This window comes from Drosophila pseudoobscura, chromosome 2, assembly GCF_009870125.1.
Source record: "Drosophila pseudoobscura strain MV-25-SWS-2005 chromosome 2, UCI_Dpse_MV25, whole genome shotgun sequence".
In the NCBI taxonomy this organism is placed as follows: domain Eukaryota; kingdom Metazoa; phylum Arthropoda; class Insecta; order Diptera; family Drosophilidae; genus Drosophila; species Drosophila pseudoobscura.
In genome coordinates, this window is record NC_046679.1 from 20,674,250 (window position 1) to 20,695,084 (window position 20,835).

At 45.1% G+C, this 20,835-nt stretch overlaps 4 protein-coding genes and 1 long non-coding RNA gene across 7 annotated transcripts in view; 3 read left to right on the forward strand and 2 right to left on the reverse strand.

Moving 5' to 3' along the window:
• pb (homeobox proposcipedia) overlaps nucleotides 1–9,736 on the forward strand; it is a 35,099-nt gene extending 25,363 nt beyond the window's left edge. For 2 of the 3 annotated variants that reach the window (XM_015182221.2, XM_002137645.3), the window contains exons 4-9: nucleotides 6,142–6,299; nucleotides 6,577–6,691; nucleotides 7,113–7,244; nucleotides 7,306–7,478; nucleotides 7,545–8,296; nucleotides 8,559–9,736. In XM_015182221.2, coding sequence (XP_015037707.2) covers nucleotides 6,142–6,299; nucleotides 6,577–6,691; nucleotides 7,113–7,244; nucleotides 7,306–7,478; nucleotides 7,545–8,296; nucleotides 8,559–9,093 — 1,865 coding nt within the window. In that variant the 3' untranslated portion in view covers nucleotides 9,094–9,736. The remainder of the gene's footprint in view (nucleotides 1–6,141; nucleotides 6,300–6,576; nucleotides 6,692–7,112; nucleotides 7,245–7,305; nucleotides 7,479–7,544; nucleotides 8,297–8,558) is intronic. The other variant, XM_003736652.3, reaches the window with a different exon arrangement.
• A 1,768-nt stretch (nucleotides 9,737–11,504) lies between these two features.
• Nucleotides 11,505–12,129, reverse strand: LOC117184119 (uncharacterized). The gene is made up of 2 exons (XR_004469328.1): nucleotides 11,970–12,129; nucleotides 11,505–11,914 (listed from the first exon to the last, which is right to left on the reverse strand). It is a non-coding gene; the product is annotated as an uncharacterized lncRNA (long non-coding RNA).
• A 1,331-nt stretch (nucleotides 12,130–13,460) lies between these two features.
• LOC4802264 (larval cuticle protein A3A-like) lies at nucleotides 13,461–14,482 on the reverse strand. The gene is made up of 2 exons (XM_001359182.3): nucleotides 14,375–14,482; nucleotides 13,461–14,291 (listed from the first exon to the last, which is right to left on the reverse strand). Exons 1-2 carry the CDS (start codon nucleotides 14,384–14,386, stop codon nucleotides 13,575–13,577), a joined length of 729 nt encoding a protein of 242 aa, XP_001359219.2. The 5' UTR covers nucleotides 14,387–14,482; the 3' UTR covers nucleotides 13,461–13,574.
• A 1,326-nt stretch (nucleotides 14,483–15,808) lies between these two features.
• On the forward strand, nucleotides 15,809–16,690 carry Ccp84Ab. The gene is made up of 2 exons (XM_002137647.3): nucleotides 15,809–15,912; nucleotides 15,974–16,690. The coding sequence occupies exons 1-2, from the start codon at nucleotides 15,901–15,903 to the stop codon at nucleotides 16,595–16,597; spliced, it is 636 nt and encodes a 211-aa protein (XP_002137683.2). The 5' UTR covers nucleotides 15,809–15,900; the 3' UTR covers nucleotides 16,598–16,690.
• A 1,657-nt stretch (nucleotides 16,691–18,347) lies between these two features.
• On the forward strand, nucleotides 18,348–19,282 carry Ccp84Ac. The gene is made up of 2 exons (XM_001359184.4): nucleotides 18,348–18,466; nucleotides 18,549–19,282. Exons 1-2 carry the CDS (start codon nucleotides 18,359–18,361, stop codon nucleotides 19,230–19,232), a joined length of 792 nt encoding a protein of 263 aa, XP_001359221.4. The 5' UTR covers nucleotides 18,348–18,358; the 3' UTR covers nucleotides 19,233–19,282.
• Nucleotides 19,283–20,835: the final 1,553 nt, after the last annotated feature.

Here is a 20,835-nt window from a genome sequence, read left to right on the forward strand (position 1 = left end):
GGAGGTGTCAAGACTTCAAACGATCATAAGCTGATTTTTGGCCTTCAGCTTCAGTATTTGTCTTTGTCCGACCTGTATCTGTATCTGTTTCTGCGGCTGTGAGATTGTTTGAGTAGCATTTGTGTGCTGCCTTACAATTTACTCGTTAAATAATTTTTCATGCAACCTGAAGCAAGGAGACTAATCATTTTCATTTCTATGTCGGCACGCTTTCTTGTCCATTGTTTGCGAAAACCGCGAGAGAGCGAGAGGCTTTCCATGGAAGGCCTCTCAATGTCATGTCATGGGGTCTATTGTTGGTTATGGCAGCTTCTGCTTTGGACATACAATTGGATCTGCAACTGAAAGACTGCCTTTGGGGCTTTGCCTGAAAGACTCTGCCTTGGATCTCCACCTGAAAGACTGCCTTGGCTGTCCACCTGCGTGACTGCCTTGGGATCTTTAACAGGGGCGTTAAGGTGGAACTAAGTATTGTCCGACTCTCTGTACTTTTCCATGTAATCGCATTCGTGTCGAGCTTTGGTTTAGTTTTGGTATTTTACGAAAATCAATTTCCGAATGGAGAGAATCGAGGCTGGGCGGGCTCTTAAATTGACATTAATTTTCCATTGACTGAGATGAAGCTTTAAACAGTTTTTTTTTTCGCCGGCTTTTCTCCCATTTTTAATTCGCTTTCAATCTGGCAGACATGCAAAAACATAATCCACCAGGGGATGAGAGGATGGTAGAGCGCCAGGAAATGTAAATTTTCTATATGCCAGCGAGAGAGCGAAAGAGAGAGAGAGCAGAGCGCGGGGATGGAAAAAAGTTTCCCTCGCTGATTTTGATTGACAGCTCTTAGCATCCATCCCTGATGGATTTCATATTTTGAGCCCAGCCGAAGAGAAAGATGTGGCAGAAGGGGGAGGAGGATATAGAGGATGTGGAAGTCTGGCAGAAGGAGCACCAGGCCACCAGAATCCCAGCACCAGGCCAAAATGACAGCCCAGCTCTAAAGGGGCTGGGACGAGGACCCAGGCTTAAGCGTTGGAAAAAAGTTTTTACCAAACAGCTTTCCTTCATATTTCCATAGCAAAAGATATCGCTGTCTCTCTCTCTCTGTCGCTCTGTCTCTGTTTTCCCTTCGACAACACATGGCCTTTTGTATGAAATGACATTGTCCCTATATATAATCGTAAATATCATAAATATATACAGAGGGAAAAGTCCATGGGCCATGTTGAAAGTTTTTCAATTTGTGCCGCTTTAAAGTATTTCCCCTGATTATATCTCTCTCTCTCTCTCTCTCTCTGCTTCTTTTTCATTCAATTTTTTGGAAAATAAATGAATGGGAAAATGGCGGAGAAAAATCTGCGTCGAAAAACAAACACAATTCAAATATGAAACAATTTTAAAATGGTTTCAAAGTTATTTGGCCTAATGGCCTTTTGATAAGACGAATGAAATAAGGTATAGAAATGTGTGTCATATAAAAAATACCCATGTATCTTTTTCCAATGGGAATTTGTGATGGAATATTTGAATTTCCACCTCCAAAATATGTGAATGAAAACTTCATGCTATAATTTCGTTCGAAAATACAGGTTCAGCAGCTCTTCAAGAGATCCTATCTCTTACAATACCTTTCCCTAAGATATTTCCACATTTCCCTAAACATTAATCAAAAATTTTCACACCTCCAGCCCAAAACACTGTCTCCTGATCAAAACAATCCTCCTCCGGGGGTTCAGTTCAGAGTTTTGTCTGCTGTTTTGTTGACATTTGCTGGTCATGAAAAGTCATTAAATATATTTCTCTAATTTATCTTTTTCGACTGTGGCAGCTCTCTTTCGTGGCATTAAAGTAAAGTTTTGGAGCGGAAATGTTTGTCTGGCCGCCCGGCCAGTGTGGATGGGTTTTCCCCCCGCCCCGGACTGCGGCTCAACCCTTTTTCCTTGCTTCGCTAATTAAAACTAATCCAATGGCAAGGACCCGGGGCCCATTCAGAAGTATTGGGTTGTACTTTTCGCATAACTGTCAATCAAGAGCCACAATTAAATGATTGAAGACTTTCGTAGCCTTTCGCATATCCTTTGTTTCTCTTCGAGATGCTCCTTTCGAGTGGGCTGGTTGGGATCCAATAAAATATTTATACTCCCATCTTTTGGGTGCTCCCATTTTTTTGTAGTTTGTATCTGGGAGCTGGTTTAGTTCTGAATGCATATCAAGTGGAGAGACAACAGCAGATACTCGTACAAAATATTTCCATGAGAAATTGACTTTTTCCACAGCTCCATCGTCGTCTCCGTTCGCTGTCTCTGTTGTCTGTTGGCTGTTGTCTTCCTTTGGCCGGAATGATTAATGGTTCTCTGCTCTTTGCGCATTCGGTCGGTCGGCCCACACCGACAATAAGATATATCCAGCAGCTACATATTTGTATCTGTTGTAGCTCTGTTGCTGTAGCTGTTGCTGTATCTGTATCTGTATCTCGTTTTTTTACTGCTGCTGTTGCTGCTGAATGAATGAATGAGAATTTCTACTGCAACGCGCATCAGCATTTGGCATTTCAGCTACCGACTTCTGACTGATGCCGCATCGGCATTGTCTTATCCAAGTCTTAGCTTTTTTTTTCTTTATTGTGCCACCCCTTTGATTGAATTTGTCAGATACTTTTGCTCAAAGTCTTAAAGCTTTAACGAACCTCAAGAATCAGACGGAATGTAGCTGGCCAAGGAAAATGTTTCCCCATTCCTCTGGCTAGACCAACACGAAAATTTACAAGATAAATTGAGGTCATTTTTTGCCACTTGGGTCCGAGTCCGAGTACGGGTTCGGGTCCGGGTCTGTGTCCCACCTTGTTGACCGCTCTTGTCCTCTGACCCGGCCGCAAATGTCCTTAATGTGCATCCTTATGGACTGTGGTCATGTGCAAGTGGTCGAGCCCAAAAAATGGTTATACACAAGCCCCCATACCACCATCCTACCATCTACTTATGTATGTACTTCGTAGTTAGTGTTGACCAAATAGACACACGAGTGTACATACTATTCATTCTGGAAATTCCTTGGCATGTGAGGGGGAGAGACCACAGATGATTTACTTGAAGAACTGGTGAGGGATATACACTGCGAGGAACTAAATGAGATTTTTAGGACCAGTTCTGATGGTCTCCCTTCTGCAGATCTCTTGGGTTTATACTGGCTGATTTCTCCCTCTGTACTGATTATAGTATTCCCTTTTTTTAGCAGCCATCTTTGTGCAATTGTTGCAAAATGTACGCTCGTTTTAATTTCCAGACCAAAGGTGCGGCAAATGCGTTAAATGTGCCTCGCTTTGCCATGGCATCTTCTGGCAGGTTTTTTGTGGGTTTCCCCAAATAGAAACATAAATTTCCCAGGAGCAGCAGCAGCGGCAGCAGCAGAAGAAGGTCCTTCGGTCGTAGTGGACAGCGGACAACGAGTGCGTTTAAGTGTTAACATGTAAACGATGCTGTTGAAGCAGTTAATAAGTGTATCCCTATTCCTCCCAAAAAGGACTGGCTGTAAATCATGCAGAAGTGCTTCCTCTGCTGTCTGCTTGAATGTTGCTATTGAAATTAATTTTATTTCCAACCAAAAAGGAGGAGATTTACGAGCAAACAATAACCAACTGATGATTTCTAATATTTAAGTTGAAGGCAATCCCTGAGTCCTGCCACAAAACCCAATCCAATCCCGAAAAGCTGCTGCAAAGTATCCTCCTCCTTCGTTTGTAGTTTTGCTGATAAGTTTCCATTTTGACTTTTCCGGCATTTCATCCATGCTGATGACATTTCCAATGTCTCTACGGCTACGGCTACGGCTGGGCGCCTCTCTGCCTCCTCCTTCATCTCTGGGGCCATGACAAAACAAAATTCATTTTGTAATTTCCAAGCCACCTCTAGAAAAGAGCCAGAGAGAGCCAGGAACCAGAACCAGAGGCAGAACCAGAGGCAGAGCAGGCAGCTGTCATTTGCTTTTGGGACTGCAGTGTTGGGTGGTGTTGGGTGGTGCAATGCTTTCGCTATGGATTCCATTTTGACCAGGCTGCAGAAATTGCACTCAACTTGGCTTCTGCCTAGAATCTTTCCCACTCTCTCTCGCTCTCTCTCTCTGTGGCACTTTCGAGAGGGGCTTGGGTTCGGGTTTTAGAAAATTATCTTTTTGCTTGTCGTCGCCAAAAAGGAAATCATATTTTCTGCTTTTGTGCACTTTACTTTTCAGTTTTCCCTCTGGCTGACTGCCGTTTTGGGCTCTGCCTGAGTGCCTGCCGTGCCGTGCCGTGCCCTGCCTGCGCCTGGTGGCCCTCTGGCTCGTAAACAGTTTTCGGCTGCAACTTTTGTGCGAAATTTATGCTTTCATTCCGTATCTATATCTCTGGGCACTTTTCGCACAAGTACGAGTAACCAAAGTACACGGTACTCGCACTCCACGCTCCCGCCTCCGGGCGTTCGTTCTGGGGAAATGGCCTCTCCTCTCCTCTTCCCACCCTGCTGTGTGTGTGCCGTGGCCGTGCCCCACCAGGTGGTGTTTATGGCATCCGCTTTGCGAGTATTGATGAAGGAACCCCGAGTGTTCGCTTCGCATCTGTAATTCAATCAGTGTCTATGTCTGGCTCCTGGCTCCTGGTCCTGGTCCTCCCGCCCCCACTGCTGCCATTTTCCGCTATTGAGACTCTGTTTACGCAGCTCGTTCAACTGGAAATTTGTGTGCTGTTGCCAAACCAAAAAAAAGTCGCGAAAATATAAGAAAAATATTTTTTGCAATCGCATCAATGCAAATAAGGTGTGGAGAAACTCACTGGGAAGGTGTGGGGTGGCGGGGTAAGGGAATCAAATGTTCAGTGTTTCCTAAAATGATATGCGCATTTCTTTACTACTCAATGCGAATTTTATTTCGGTGGCACATTTATTTCAATTCGTTCAAGTAGAAACAACTTTTCTTTTCCCCGATCTTCCATCATTAGAAAGAGGAAAGTTTTGTGGGTACTAGTGGGAGGATTTTTGGGCTCTGTACAGGGATTTTGAGGTAAAGCAAAGTTTGGGCGATCAAAAATATATAAGCACTAGCCCTACAGATTGCGGGAAGGTATAGCAGTACTCAAATTTATATTTTCTTTGTGTCGTTCTATGCAATTCTCATAAATACCACATGAGGGAGATATTTTTCGTGCATTTTGGTATTTTATTAAGTATTTTTAGTGGTATTTTTAATTTGATTTTATTAAATATACATATGCTAGTATTTTAGTAGTTTTTTTTTTTTGTATTTTCAGTACTTTTAGTATTTTTAAATTAGCCAGAATTTTAGTTGAATTAATTTGATTCCATGAGAGTTCCTATTTGTTATTCAGTATTCTTTTTTCTGCTATTATTCTACTATTAAACTGGTCTTAATCTCTTCAAAAGAGACCCTAATCTCAGGAATAGGCTATATCCTTATAGTCTTTGGGTACTACAACGAATTCAGGGTGGTTTCGCCTACTTTTCACGGTAAAATCCCTTATTGAAACAAGAGAAATTTCAAACAATGATTTTCCATGGATTCACAGTCAAAATATGAATATCATTCCGTGTAGCGCAGCATTTCCCTCATCTCACACTTTATTCAAATGAAATTCTCATCTCCCCCTGCCCTGCCGCCTGGAAGCCATGTTCCCATGCTGGTAACTGCCTCAACTGATTGCGGCTTCTGTTCGGTAGCCAAACTACTTGAGAGCCACAGCGGCGGCGGCTCTGTGGCCATGTCTCTCCATCACCGATTGATTGATTAGATTTTTGTTAATTACTTAACGCTCTCGGAGGTATTTCCCGAACTGCGAAAAAGCGAAACTTACCGCCGCGGCGGCATCAGCTGCAGTGCTGTGTTTTTTGGGCGGAAGGTAGTGGTGGAGAATCTTTTGGAAAAGTTACTGCCATAGTTGGCTAGCATTTCCATTGAATTAGTTATGCTCGGTGACGAACTGATGGATTGATTACACGAAAAAGAGATAGATAGGATTTCCAGAAAACTTGTAGGACACAGCGAATGCAGGAATGTCGATGGTATATGGTATGGTTTGGAAACCCCAAGCAGAAAAGATAGCAAAAATTCACATTCACTCTCCAAAGTCTCAAAGAACAAAATGCAATTTCTCAATTGCAGCTGAATTCGTTCCAGAAAACGGCCTGCCCCGACGCCTCCGCACCGCGTACACGAACACCCAGCTGCTGGAGCTGGAGAAGGAATTCCACTTCAATAAATATTTATGCCGCCCAAGGAGAATCGAGATAGCAGCCAGCCTGGATCTAACCGAGCGACAGGTGAGTCGCTCCCTCCGTTCCCCCATTTTGGCAGTGCAGTGCAGCTCTCTGCTCTGCAGAATGTATTCCAATGTATTCCGCCAATCCATTTTGTGGCAGCAGCAGCTTGCACTCGCACTGAAGGAATTCCATTATTTCGCTGACAAATTGCATGCAGCACAGGGTTGACAGGCGGGTACTGCCTCCTCTCATTCCTGTGTCTGCCCTCCTGCTTCTTCTCTACTTTTTAATTGCACACCTTGACGCCTTGAACTAATCTAATTTTGGTGTCTTGCAGGTAAAAGTTTGGTTTCAAAACCGCCGCATGAAACACAAGCGGCAAACGCTCTCAAAAACAGACGATGAGGACAACAAAGACAGCCTCAAAGGCGACGATGATCAATCCGATAGCAGTAAGTAAAGCAAATGTATATTATTTATATAAATAAAACTAGATTTAAGAGGAAATTTCCTTGCTTTCCAATCACACCTCTGACATACATCCCTAAAGGATACATGAAACTGTACCGCACTCTCAATGGAACCCTTCCATTGGGCACCAGGTCCAGGTTCATCCAACAAGTTGTTCCACTTTTACTTTTCCGCCTGTGGTTTTCGTTGAGTTGAGAGGCTTTTAAGGAGAAGAGTAAAAGATGCTGTAGCTTATCAATCATTGTCAGTGGTGGGATGCCACGGCTAACCCTAACCCCTTTCGTGTGAGAGTTTTTGGTCCTCTGCCTTCCAGCCTTCAGCTCCAGCTTATGAAAACAAATCATCAATTTTCTACAGCTATATACCTACTGATTCGCATTTTGTTTTACCTTTAATGCCCAGACTCCAATTCGAAGAAATCGTGTCAAGGCTGCGAACTGCCCTCCGATGATATACCCGATTCGACGTCCAATTCCCGAGGACACAACAATAATACGCCGAGTGCCACCAACAATAATCCCAGTGCGGGAAGTCGTAAGTGTTTTCAAGTCAAAGATTTGGATTAGAACTCATATCGAACATCTCTTTCGCTCAGTGACACCCAACTCCTCTTTGGAAACGGGCATCTCCTCGAATCTGCTTGGCAGCACCACCGTATCCGCCTCGAATGTGATCAGTGCCGACTCCAGTGTGGCCTCCAGTGTCAGCCTCGACGAGGACATCGAGGAGAGCAGTCCCATCAAAGTCAAGAAGAAAGATGAGAATCAGGTAAGGATCAACACATATTCTCTGACTGAAAATCCTTTTTCAAATGGATCCTCTATCTCTCTGTAGGTCATCAAAAAAGAGGCAGTGTCCACCTCATCGAAGGCATCGCCCTTTGGCTATGAGAGCTCTACGCCGAGTTTGGTCAGCTTTCGGCGGGACTCGGATGCCGTCATCGCCTCCGCCAATCCTCCCCCAACAAAGGGCAAGAAACGTTACCAGAATAATGCCAATTCTATTGCCACGCCCACACCCCTAACCGATAGCAGTAGTGGTGGAAATGTTGGTGCCGGCGGCGGTGGAGGTGCCTCAGCTGGTGGCTATTTCCCTGGCTACTATCCTAGTCCAAAGCAACAAATGCAACAGCAGCAGCAGCTGCATCCGCAACAGCAGCAGCAGCCACAGCCACAGGACTATTATGGCAAATACGATATTGAATTCGCCGCCTCGCCGCACCACAATAATCCGCACAAGCAACAGTCGCTGCACGCGGGCGAGTATCTGAGTCCCAAACCCAATGCTGCCACATTCCACCAAAACAGCCAGCAGCAGCAGCAGCACGAGCAGCAGTTTTATTACAACTACAACGACGCCAACGGCAGTGCATACATGAACCACCAACAGCAGCAGCAGCAACAACAACACCACCACGTTGGCGACTTTGAGACGCCACCTATCAACGGACCGAGCAATTTCAACAGTGGTTACTACGACAACATGAGTTTTCAACATCAAGCGCAGGCGCAGGCTCACCAACAACACCAGTCTGTGGTATTTCAACAACAGCAGCAACACCAACAGGCTCCCATTAATCATCAGCAGTAAGTAGACTTGAAACGATTTTGTTGAATATTCTCGTGCGGTTGTTGTCTGTGCTGTGCCGTAATAGTTGTCTCGACTACATGTAAAATGTAGCACGAATGGCGCCACTATAGCGGCGATAAATTGAACCTGAAATCTTAAAACTGTTCCGCAACATCCTCTTAGCAGCATATGTTGCTGAACCGTTTTATTTTGAATTCAAATTCAAATCAAATTCAATTTGATTATTTTTTACATATTTCCTCCTTTTTCTCATTACAGACACATGCATCACCTGGGCACGGGCGAGGCTTATAGCGCTCTCGGCTTGCAGATGGAGAACTGCGATGGCTACAATAATTTCGGCGGTCCAGGCAGCGCTGGCGCTGGTTCTGCGGGTGCTGGTGTTGGTGTTGGCTACTACGAGGCGGGTCAACAACCCCCTGTACCGCCCCACACGCACACGCACACCCATCACCCCCACCATCATGTTCAGGTGCAGGCGCAGGCGCATGCCCATCTCCATGCCCACCACAATCCTGCCGCAGCAGCAGTCCAAGCGGGCGTGGGAGTGGGCGTTGGAGTGGGTGTAGGAGTGGGTGTTGTTCCTCCACCACCGCCGCCATCGCATATCCATGGCTTTGCACTGAATGGCGGGGGACCGGCGGTCCAGAGTCAGGCTTTTGTCAGTGGCGGAGGCAGTGCCGGCGGAGCTGCTGCGATCAGTGGCCTGGAGAACTCGAACAGCTCATCGGATTTCAATTTCCTGAGTAATCTGGCCAATGACTTTGCACCCGAGTACTACCAACTCAGTTAGTTCGTGTAGGAAGAGGCGACTGTACAGTTCTAGCCTAATTCCCTCCCCGTTTGCCTGTCTGTCTGTAAGTGTGTAAGTGTGTGTGTGTATCTGTGTTTCTCTTCGATGTTGTAGCCACATAGCGCACATATCTGTAAATACTATTCCTAAGAATTAACCCTAAAGAGTTCTATTCCATCTGTACTTAGGATAAAGATAAATTTTGCTTTTGGCTAAAAGTCAAACAGAAAATTCTCCCATTCAGAAATAAAAGAAAACACCGGTAAACCTGTAAATAGCTAGAAAAATTCAACAACTAATCAAACAAATATTTAAATACAAGCAAAGTCTCTCTTAAAACTAAGCAAATCAAATTAATTTCTTATTCTTTTGTTGATTTTGTAAATATTTAAAAGTAGCTTAAATCAAAAGTTTATAAATCGAAATCAAAATTTGAATCCCTCCTCCGCGATTCAAGTGCAATTTCTCTTTCAAGAACTATGATTTAGAGTCTTAAGGAACACACTCAATTATTTCAATGTTTGTAATGTTTGTACGTTGCCTTTAAATTTCCCCCCTATACAAAAATACACTATAACTATTAAATAATTAAATAAATATGGCTTAAATATACATCTTTGTAAGGAGAAAGAATAAAAACTAATTAAGATATGAATATGAAACAGCAATTGAGTTCACATCTTGTACATATACGTTTCCTTAATCTGCCATTTAGGGAGCAAGCAATACATGCAGACGTCCACAGCCATTGACAAGCGATGATTGATGGCTGGAATGGTTGGGGTTCGAAATGGAACTTGAGGCCATATCCCGCTGCTTTTCAACATTTTGGGATTACGTATTCCAAATGCCAAACAATGGCTGAAACAAATCTCTTTTAAAAGGCGAAAAAAATACTTCAAGAAATTCCTAGACTTAACATGAAATTTCAACCTAAATTCAGGGATAACTTTTAAAATACTTTCGTTTTGATTTGATTAAGGAAAGTGCCAACATTCATGGTTCATTTGAACAATCCATGAGATGCAGGCAAACAGAAGAACAGAGCATAACAGAACAGAACAGAGAGCATTTTCAACAGCTTTTTCCCCGGGGAGAGGGCCTCCGACTCCGAGGCTCATTCGTCAACCAGCATTTTTGGGTTTTGCCTGTCAACGTTTTAAGGTATATTCGGGAGAGACAGAGTGTCTGGACCAGGAACAACTAAGCCACATGATGCACATGTCCCAGTCCCAGTCCCATGTCGTCGACTACGCACAATTCTGACAGTAGCGGTGAAAATTTAAGATTGATCACCAGGGCCGAGTGTTTGCTGGAAATTGGTTGAGCGCTGTTTGGGTGTCCCTGTCGATGTCCGTCCAATATCCGTATCCGTGTCCATGTCGAGTGCAGGGCTAAAACCTAAATAATGTCACAGAATGTCTGGCTGTTTGGTTTTTCCCCAAAGGACTGGACAGACATGGACCTCCTCTATGAAAAGGGAGTTGCCCGACTGTCGGCTAAATTAATTTAATTAACAGACCACTGTAGCACGATTCCACAGTACAGCAGCTCTAAGGTCACAACGAAACGAATTTGTATTGAAAATCATAAAAATAATCACTTCAGTAGCCAACAGCTGGCCGTCAGCAGGTCGCCGCTGTTCGTATCTTGAAGATATATTGTATCTATTGGACAACTGTTGAAAAAAAGATAAGCTGTGGAGCTTGTTAATTACAATTTAGTTTGGTTTGCTTAATTTCTGAAGGAAACACTCCACTCGGAATTTTGTTTATGTTAATCGACGCGGCGAATGCAATTCACAAACGGCTAAGCGGAATAGTTGGAAATTGTTTATGGCCATTACAATTACAAATTCCACAGCCCAAAGCCCATAGCCCAACTGCTTAACCAGGCTGCTGCTGTCTCAAATAATGCCAATTAAACTTGCACACACCAAAAAAAACCAGTTCACTTATCATTTTTCTTAGACATTTTTTACCCTTTTTTGCCCCTTTTTGATGTATGTATTTTATTGTGCTTTTTTTTTGGCAGTAGCAGTGGCACCTGTGTGTGCCGTAAACCTTTAAAATCTGCTGACTGTACAGGGGGCACTCACATGGTGGGTCTGTCATAGTTATAGGCTTTGCCTCTTGCTCTGACCTTGATATACATACAATTATTGTTAGCATTGCGGCCTTTCTTGCTAACGAAATGATTTCATAGATTTTGTTCAGCGATTTCTTTGATCACAAGCCCAAAGAAAAGTAAAAGTCCCAAAAGGGAGAAGAATGTTTTTGAGATTTGAGTGCCTTGAGGATTGTTAGTTAATCAAAAATCTAGCAAACTTTGATCATATCATTTGGGAGCTTCTTTGAACTCCTCTGAGAGCATGAAATTCTATTACAAAATCCAGAAAAAACAATACTCTGTTTTCGATTTTTTTTTTTTACTTTTTTTGGTAGCCTATTGTTGTTCTTTTGTTTATTGTTTACACCTAAACTTAAACACAAATGTGAATTTTGTCCAAAGTTCCGAAACGACGTTTGGTGGGGTGTTGCTGGATGGATGGATGGATGGATGGATGGATGGGTGTGGTGCGACCTTCCAACGATTCAATGTTTCGTGATGAGGGCCAAAAAGGTGTGTGGGCCAGGAGGCTAGCTAGCTCCGTCTGGGTTCTGGTCCTAGAATGGTTTTTGTGTGTGTGTGTGGATTGTGCAGAGGATTTGTTGGAAGTGGTGCTGTTGGAAGAGGCGGCTGTGACTGGACCGAAATCGAAAGGATTTTCCTGGCATTATTTTCGAGTACGCCGATGGCTGACATCTAAGAGAAGGGCAATCTGCAAGAGCTCAAATGTTAATTCTTTTATAATTGGTCCTAATGGATGGGATTACCTCTAGACATCTGCCATTTGATGGACTGGGCGCAACTGCATCCGAAAAGTACGTTATCCAAAAGGTGAAGTTTTTGCTGGTCCGGCTACACCCCAAAGCGCGATCGCAAGCTGCTCCTGTGCCCAACCTCTTGGACTCAACACAAAACACTGAATGAGCCGCCAGAACCGGAGATGCACTATTTATACGAGAGGCCGAAAGCCAGTTTACCCCCTGCTTGAGGTTCGACGATCCTTAAACTCACTTGATCGGGTTTTTTCTGGTCTCTCTCTCCTTTTGTTTTTTAGAGCTTGTGCTTTCTGTTTTTGTCTGGTTGCATTGTCAGTTCTCATTGTTGTTGGGCTGTATATTCCATGGCTGATAATGATGATGATGAAGTTGAGAAGGGTTCCGGCTACGGCCGCTATCGATGAAGAGTCCAGCACAGCACAGCACCCAAAAATCTGAAATCTTCCACTTGATTAGTCAGTTAAATCGCATCGGCAAAAGGGGCTAAGCGATGCCAGCAGTTGGCTAGTTGAGATTGGAGTACCTCTAACCTTGGATCGCCCCTCTAGACTCCAGAATTGTTCTTCAACAGCGACGAACAGCAACAGCAGGTGTTCTATGGACCCCAGTCCCACATAAATTCCTATTTAACTGTGGGAAGAACTAGCGGAAGAAGAACAGAACAGAACAGAACCCCCAGAGAACCCTTAAAACTTCAGCTAGAACTAAAAGCGAAACTGAAAATGAAACTGATTCGAATGTTCCCCTTAGTATTTATCATTCATGCAAGTAAAGTCATGACCCCATAATTTCCGTTTTATATTACAAACAACAGATAAAAGCGAGGCAAAGGATTCTTTGCGATTGTGGTAGGGAGGAGTCCTTCGTCCATTCAAATGGAAATCTGCAAGACAAAAGCACAGGAATTTTGTCTGCCCCGTCAGACAGAGGGGGTCTAGGGATAGGGATAGGGATAGGGATCGTCAGCGGAACGATCAAGCAGGCCAAAGCAGTTCGTTGCCCTCGAATGAGCATCGCATCCTTAAAGGATCGCGAAACAAAAGTCCTGGCGAGACTGCAAGGAATTGCATCGCTCTACGAGTACGATTGCAGCAGCAATCCTTTTTGGTCTGTGAACTTTTTCCGTTGTCCGACAAAAACAAGTTCTGAAAATAAAAAACGAACAGCAAATAAATAAAACAGAAAAACAGGATAATGTGAACGACCTTTGAGGGGTCCTTTACAGCCAGGCAACCCACGGATTTCCAGAGAAATGTGAAATCTGCTCGAAAGGAGAGTTTTTTAAATGGAACTTGTGGAATGTGAACTGAGAGTAAGAACTTGTGGATTCTGAATAGCAGTGGCTTTACTTGAAGATATAATTGAATATTCCTAAGCTGATTTCGGAAGTTAATCCTTCCATTTAACCATTCTCTGAACTCAGCGAAAGGAGACCATTTTAAAAGTTCAATGAAAAATCTCCTTCTTTGTTCATGATATGTATGTCGTATGCATTTTGTTTATTGGTGCTGTCAATAAATAAATGTACAGTAATAATAAAGTCAACAATTCTATGTACAACTCAGAGTCCTGCAAGTCCTGCGAGTCCTACGATCCTTAGTGGTGGTAGCTGACGGCGGGGGCAGCGTACGTGGAGTAGTGGGCAGCGGGCGCGGAGTATGTAACAGCTGGGGCGGCATGAGCATAGTGGGCAACGGGAGCTGGGGCGGAATAGGAGGTATACTGAGCAGGAGCAGCATAGTGAGCCACGGGAGCAGGTGCGGCATAGGATGTGTACTGGGCAGGAGCAGCATAGTGGGCCACGGGAGCAACGGTCTTGACGACAGCTGGGGCGGCATAGGAGTGGTAGGCGGGAGCCACAGTCTTCACAACAGCGGGAGCGGCGTAGTGGGTGGGAGCAGCATAGTGGGCCACGGGAGCGGCGATGGTCTTCACAACGGGAGCAACGGCGACGGCCTTGACGAGGGGCTCACGGTTCACGACGGCATTGAATCCATTGATGGGGTCGGCGGTGTACTGGACGGTGCGCTTGTAACCATCGGCATCGATCAGGGAGTACTCTCCGCGGACGACATCTCCGTCGCGCTCCTCCACCTGTCCCTTGTTGTCGCCGGTCAGCTTGTCATCGACTCCGTAGGAGAAACGGTACTGGGGATGGGGATCGTATTCCTCGGCGGCCTTCACCACAACCTTCTGGGCGACGGCCACGGGCGCGGCATGGGCATAGGTGGCCACCGCTGGGCCGGCGTGGTACACCTGGGGAACGGCGTATCCGGCGCTGGCAACGGCCACGAAGGCGAGGGCGAAAATAAACTGCAAGAAGGAGGACAGTCGGGAGGCGAGAGTGAGGCGTGGTAATCCATCGATCGATCCACTCTGTGGGGGAGAGCACTTACCTTGAATGCCATTTTGGGAGGTGTGTTTGTGCTGTGCCGATTGGGTTCTTTACAGAAGTGAACTTGAGCTGCGAATGATACTTTTCTGGAAACAGACGTCAACTTTTATAGTAAATCAAGTTCGCGCAGCTCTGCCCCGGACCTGCCACGATCTGATCTGCTTTGCTTTTGCTCTGCTCTGCTCTGCTCAGATTTGATCTGCTGCGCGGTGACAGCGAAATCTATTTAATGTTTCGTCGACTTTGAATGTACAGAAATTGCGGGGCAATAACTCGTACTTCCTGTTCGTGGCGCCTAAGCTCTGTGGGTGTGCAAAATGCGAATGTTGGGTTCTTTTTTGGTCAAAGATTCTGCAAATAACACAGAACAAAAGAGTGAAAGAAAGGTTATTGAAAGGGTTTGGCTTTAATTATGCTTAACTTTCGATTCATAGCATATTAATTGAAGCCAATCTCTTGGTACAGATCCGTTTTCATCGCTAAGCAACGGTCTATGATATTTCATACCAATCCAACAGATCTTTCATTCTTTTTTCAGCAGATATTCACTCCTACATTCTTGAGAGTAGCTCTTAAGCTCTGTTAATCCTCTTGGGAGCTGAGGTAGATGATTTGATTATTATTAAGGTTTTGGGAATATTATATAAGACCTATGTAACTTTTGGGGGAGAACATTTGTCAAGCTTCTTAGGGGAATATGTATCAGGGTTATTGAACTTTAGCTTAGGGATTAATATGTTTCCGTTATGGGTAAGCAATCATACTCGAAGGCAGTTTTTTAGAGTGAAAAATTGATTAGATAATAGCTCCAAATTTCATCTAGAAAAAGAGATTTTACATTATGTTGAAGTCTTCTAGAGAACCTCTTTCTTGAAAGGATTATGTAGCATACATATATTTGATGTGATGTCCATTTCGTTCATAAAGTTTTCATTCAAAAAATTGAAGATCCTTCTTTTATTTCTTCTTTATATATCGCATCACCTCATTAAGATTACATCATACACTTATCAACAATTTCGCATAATCAGAGACCTCAATGAAGGCCACCCAACCACATAGCAACTTGGAAACAATTCTCAAGTCCTCATCCCATCCAAAGATCTCGGATAAATCCCCTTTGCTATTAGTGGATGCAATCATCTCTCTCAGCTCCAATTTGTGGGCGACGTGGGCAACTGGCAGCAGGGAAATACCGAATCCTTTCTAAATAATTATGGCCATTGCAGTTGGATGTCGACAATCTCTTCGACTCTCCACCTCTGCCACGACCACGACCTGCGTAAGCGTCTGCGTCTGCGTCAGCTTCTGCGTCAACGGCAGCGCAGCAGTGACTGAGCGCTAATGTGGAGCATGATATGCAGAAGGCCACGCTTAAGCACCTCCATAGTACAGCGCGGACCTGGTCGCCGAGGAAAGTGCATACGAGTGGCTATAAATACGCTGGCCAGGCCAGAAGCCATATCATTCAGCCCTCAGTCTCTCTTCTGCACAGAACCAACCCACAAGCCCCCAAACCAAACTAAAATGGCATTCAAGGTGAGCTCTCCTCATATTGGAGCTCCTCCTGGAAACGATCTAATGAGTCCCTCTGTTTCAGTTCGTCTTCGCCCTCGCCTTCGTGGCCGTTGCCAGCGCCGGATACGCCGTTCCCCAGGTCTACCACGCCGGCCCAGCGGTGGCCACCTATGCCCATGCCGCGCCCGTGGCCGTCGCCCAGAAGGTTGTGGTGAAGGCCGCCGAGGAATACGATCCCCATCCCCAGTACCGTTTCTCCTACGGAGTCGATGACAAGCTGACCGGCGACAACAAGGGACAGGTGGAGGAGCGCGACGGAGATGTCGTCCGCGGAGAGTACTCCCTGATCGATTCCGATGGATACAAGCGCACCGTTCAGTACACCGCCGACCCCATCAATGGATTCAACGCTGTCGTCAACCGGGTGCCCCTCGAGCATGTCAAGACTGTTGTGAAGACCGTCGCCGCTCCCGCTGTTGCCCACTATGCTGCCCCCGCTGTGGTCAAGACCGTGGCTCCCGCCTACCACACCTATGCTGCCCCAGCTGTCGTCAAGACTGTGGCTCCCGCTTACCACACCTATGCTGCCCCAGCTGTCGTCAAGACGGTTGCTCCCGTGGCCCACTACGCTGCTCCCACCCACTACGCAGCTCCCGCTGCCACCTACACCTCCTACGCCGCCCCCGCTGTCGCCTACCACCACTAAGTTCCATCCCAGCCATCCCCCATACACATACCCATACCCATGCCCCTTCTTGTTATAGTTATACGAATGCCCCCTAAAAATACACAAATATTTTATCACATAAAGAGTGTCTTTTCCTGTTCAACGACATCTGCTTTTAAGGATCAATGCAGCCTCAGGCACAGGTCAAGTCCGATTGGAGCTCGCAATTTAATTGAATTGGATTTAGTGCGGTTCATTAGGGTTCCACTCCATTCCATTGCCAATTAATTTGGCTGCGACATTGAAATTCCGAACTCCAATGGAGTTTCTTTTTCTTTCAATTATTCCATTTACTACTCCATTTGCTACACCCGCAACGATTTCGATTCGATTCGGCTCTGCTCTGGAAATTGACCAATCCTATCAGCAATCAATAAATCATAACAAATTCAGATCTAATAACATAAGCGCATTCATATAACTATGTCACGGATGTAGCTCTGGTATTCTGGTATATTCTGAGGCAGATCGGAGCACGTGGTCATCAGCTTCCGGTTAGTGCTTGGGTAATTCTCCAATTGTATCTAACGGATTGAAAGTGCCGGCTTTTCCAGCGTCAAGTTCAATTCCAATTCCAATTCATGTTTCTATCATGACGTGGGGGACTCAGTTGCTCAGGAACTGGTTTGACTCGCGGTCAGACGTACGCCAGACAAGATCGAATCTCGAATCGTTCTTATAATCCCATTTGTCGATAGCTGGGTAATGATTTCGGTCCCACTCCAATAGAAGTAACAAATTCGTTAATTAAAACATTGTATTTGAAAGTGAAATGCATGAACTAAAGTTGAAGTGAACTGAATTGAAAGCGAAATTGAAACGGACACAGAAGCGGCCTTAAGGGGTCATTGATTCTTGGGTAGATTCTGGAGATTTGAGGTACCTTTTTTGTGCGTCCAAGAAATAGTTTCAATTGGCTCTTTTGCACTAACATAATCCTATAAATGTTATTTTTTGAGCTCTAATGAGCTCCCAATAAAATTCTTTTGCCTTCAAACGAATGGGGAATATTTCATTACATCATTTGGCAGAGAGTTGAGTCACTTTCCTACCACTTTGACCATGATCGAGCACTTATCTATGCCGCAGCAATAGCTGTAATGCAAAGAGAGAAAAGCTTCAATCCAAAAGCTCGAAATGGTATAGGTATTGATATGGGTATGGTGACCATACCACTTTTGTGGGTCATTCGCCAAGGGGGAGGATAGAGTAGGAGATGGAGGTGTGTCTCTCTTTCTGCCTCCGTATGTATGTACGTGTATCTGTGTGTCAAGTGCAATGCTGGGCATCGATCAAAGTGGGATTTATTGGGTTACTTACATGACTAGAGAGTACTGCAGCACCGTAGCCCCGTCCCCGATCCGATCCAAGTCCCGGCCCTGATCGCAAGCAAGTTGCTCGCCTAAGTCTTTTGTTTGTAACGGGCTTTTGTAGTTGCTCTTAGCGTTTTGTCCGTTTATTCGTCTGTCCGTCTAAGTGTCCGCCAGTCCGTCGTCCGTTCGTTCGTGTGTCCGTCCGCGTTTCATTCATAACAATAGCAAAATGGGTGTGACTCGTGGGTGCAAATCGTTGGGGGAAGAGCGAAAGAGAGGCAGACATGCAAATGAATTAAGATTGAAGTGATTTCTGTAAGCCAAAAAACGTGAAAAAGTGAAAGAAAGGCCAGGAGAGACAATGGCCAAATGATGAGGTCTGGTTGCTGGGTTGCTGCTGCCACGAAAATTTCGTCTATAAATACAAATGCAGCGCCGAATGGATTATTATTCAAGGCACACACTCCACAGAAGGAGGACAAAGTTTCGCTTCTTTTGCCCAATAACCTTAAACTCTTGCAAAATGGCTTTCAAGGTGAGTTGGTAGCTGATGTAACACCTCTTTTGGCTTGGTAACAATCCCAAAAATCCCACATCTAATCGTCTTCTGCCCACAGTTGGTCGCACTCGTCTCCTGCTGCCTGGCAGCCGCATCCGCTGGCATCATTCCACTGGAGCATCACGAACAGCAGCAGCCACAACATGTCCTGTATCAGGCTCAGCCCCAGCACCAGCCCCAGCATGTGCTCTACCAGAAGGCCCATGATATCCATGCCCACGGACACGAGGTCTACCCGGATGATCCCCATCCCAAGTACAACTTCGCCTACGATGTGCAGGATGCCCTCTCCGGAGACTCCAAGAGCCAGTCAGAGTCCCGCGACGGAGATGTGGTCCAGGGCGAGTACTCGCTGGACGATGCCGACGGTTTCCGCCGCACTGTGAAGTACACCGCTGACTCGGTGAACGGATTCAATGCCGTCGTCCATCGCGAGCCTCTGGCTCATGTGCACCACAAGGTGGTGGCTGCTCCGGCTGCCGTTCAATACCACCATGCACCGACTGCTGTGATCAAGACCCCCGTGTCTTATGCCGCTCCGGCTCCCACTTATGCGGCACCCACCTATGCTGCTCCAGCGTACACTGCTCCCGCTTACACCGCCCCCGCCTACACCTCTCATCATGAGCAGCAGCAGCAGCTGCAGCAGGAGCAGGAGCACCAGCATCACTATGCCACCTACGAGACTCCCGCCCCCGCCCATGCTGCCCATGAGGCCCATGAGTATTACCATCACCAGTAGGAGATCCTCCCTTCCTAGAGATCTGACAAGCGAAAGTATTATCTTGCATCCATTCCATTCTGATCTATCATTTTCCACATTAATTTAGTTCTGTTGATTAGTTATATTGTACATATTTTGAATAAACTTTGATGAATGCCTAAAAACTTTAAATTCCAATTCATTTATGGAGGTTGAAAGTGTATATATATCATGGGTATACACAGTGAAATAATGTCCAGAGTCCGCTTTGAAATATCCTAAATAAATCAGGATTGGCTGCGGGATTTTGTACTTAAACAAAAATTACACATAAACTTAGAATGGAAATCAAAATCAAGGTTGTACAAATATGTTTCCCCGACATATCTAATCCCCAAACAACAAACATGACTTGTAATATAATAAATCCAAAATCCAAGATGACAATCAAATCTCAAAGATTAGACACATTCCATTGGCAAACAAATAATCATACACAGAACACACGCTTCTTAAGAAATCCTTAAAATCAAAACAAAAATTTGTATCCAAGCATATTCCAAAAGATATGTGCGTAATGTGAGAGAACAATTGGCATTAATTTAATGAAGTGTGAGATTTACATATTAAGCACCGCGACAGTGTTTCCCGATTGGTCATGATTCAATGCGAATTTTTCTGTTGCCACAGCTCCACATTCGAAGACCGGTTTTGTGGGGTCTTGCGGCGGGCGGTCTGGTTTGCCAAAATATCCGGTAGCAACAATAGCACTTTTTGCAATTTTAATGTCGCACACAAATTGAATGTCAAATTATTTGAGGCATACCATGCTGCCATACGCGGGACGCGGGTATTGGCTCTGATACTCGTATCAGTTTCGGTTGGCGGCCAAGTAAGTCCGGCAACGACTTGGTGTATGGACTCTGACTCGATCTTGAGGTATGTCCAATTGCAAGACAAGACATAATTTGCTCCACATTCCCACACAAAGGTCTAACGCAACCACATTAGCGGCCAAATGCCGGTTCGCCCTCGATGCTCTCGGCCTTTCGCTCCTCAATTGTGTGGCTTTAGCTTTGGCTGCGGCCTGTGGCCTGCGGCCCGTGGCTTTGGCAATGCGAGTGGATCGAGTGCTCTGCTCTGGCACTTGGTGGGACAATAATGTCCGAAAGTATAAATATCGTAGAACACAATTTAAGATAAGATAAAGTTAAAGACGGTTTCTTAATTTCAACGAAATAAATAGAAGACTTAAGCAAGGAACTAAGGACATGGACTCCGATCGAATCGATATGAGCTTGATCGATGCCCAGCATTGCACTTGACACACAGATACACACAGACAGAGGCGAAGATCTATTTATAGATAGACACACCTCCATCTCCGTCTTCCCTTTGGCGAATGATACGAAAAAGTTGCCTGCTCACCTTGCTCATATCCATACCCATTCGGAAATAAAACCCATACCATTTGGAGCTTTCGGGTTGAAGCTTTTCTCTCTTTGCATTACAGCCATTACCGTGGCATAGATAAGTGCACAATCATGGCCAAAGTAGTAGGAAAGTGACTCAACTCTCTGCCAAATGATGTAATGAAATATTCCGCATTCGCTTGGCAACGAATGAAATTCCTTTGCAAGCT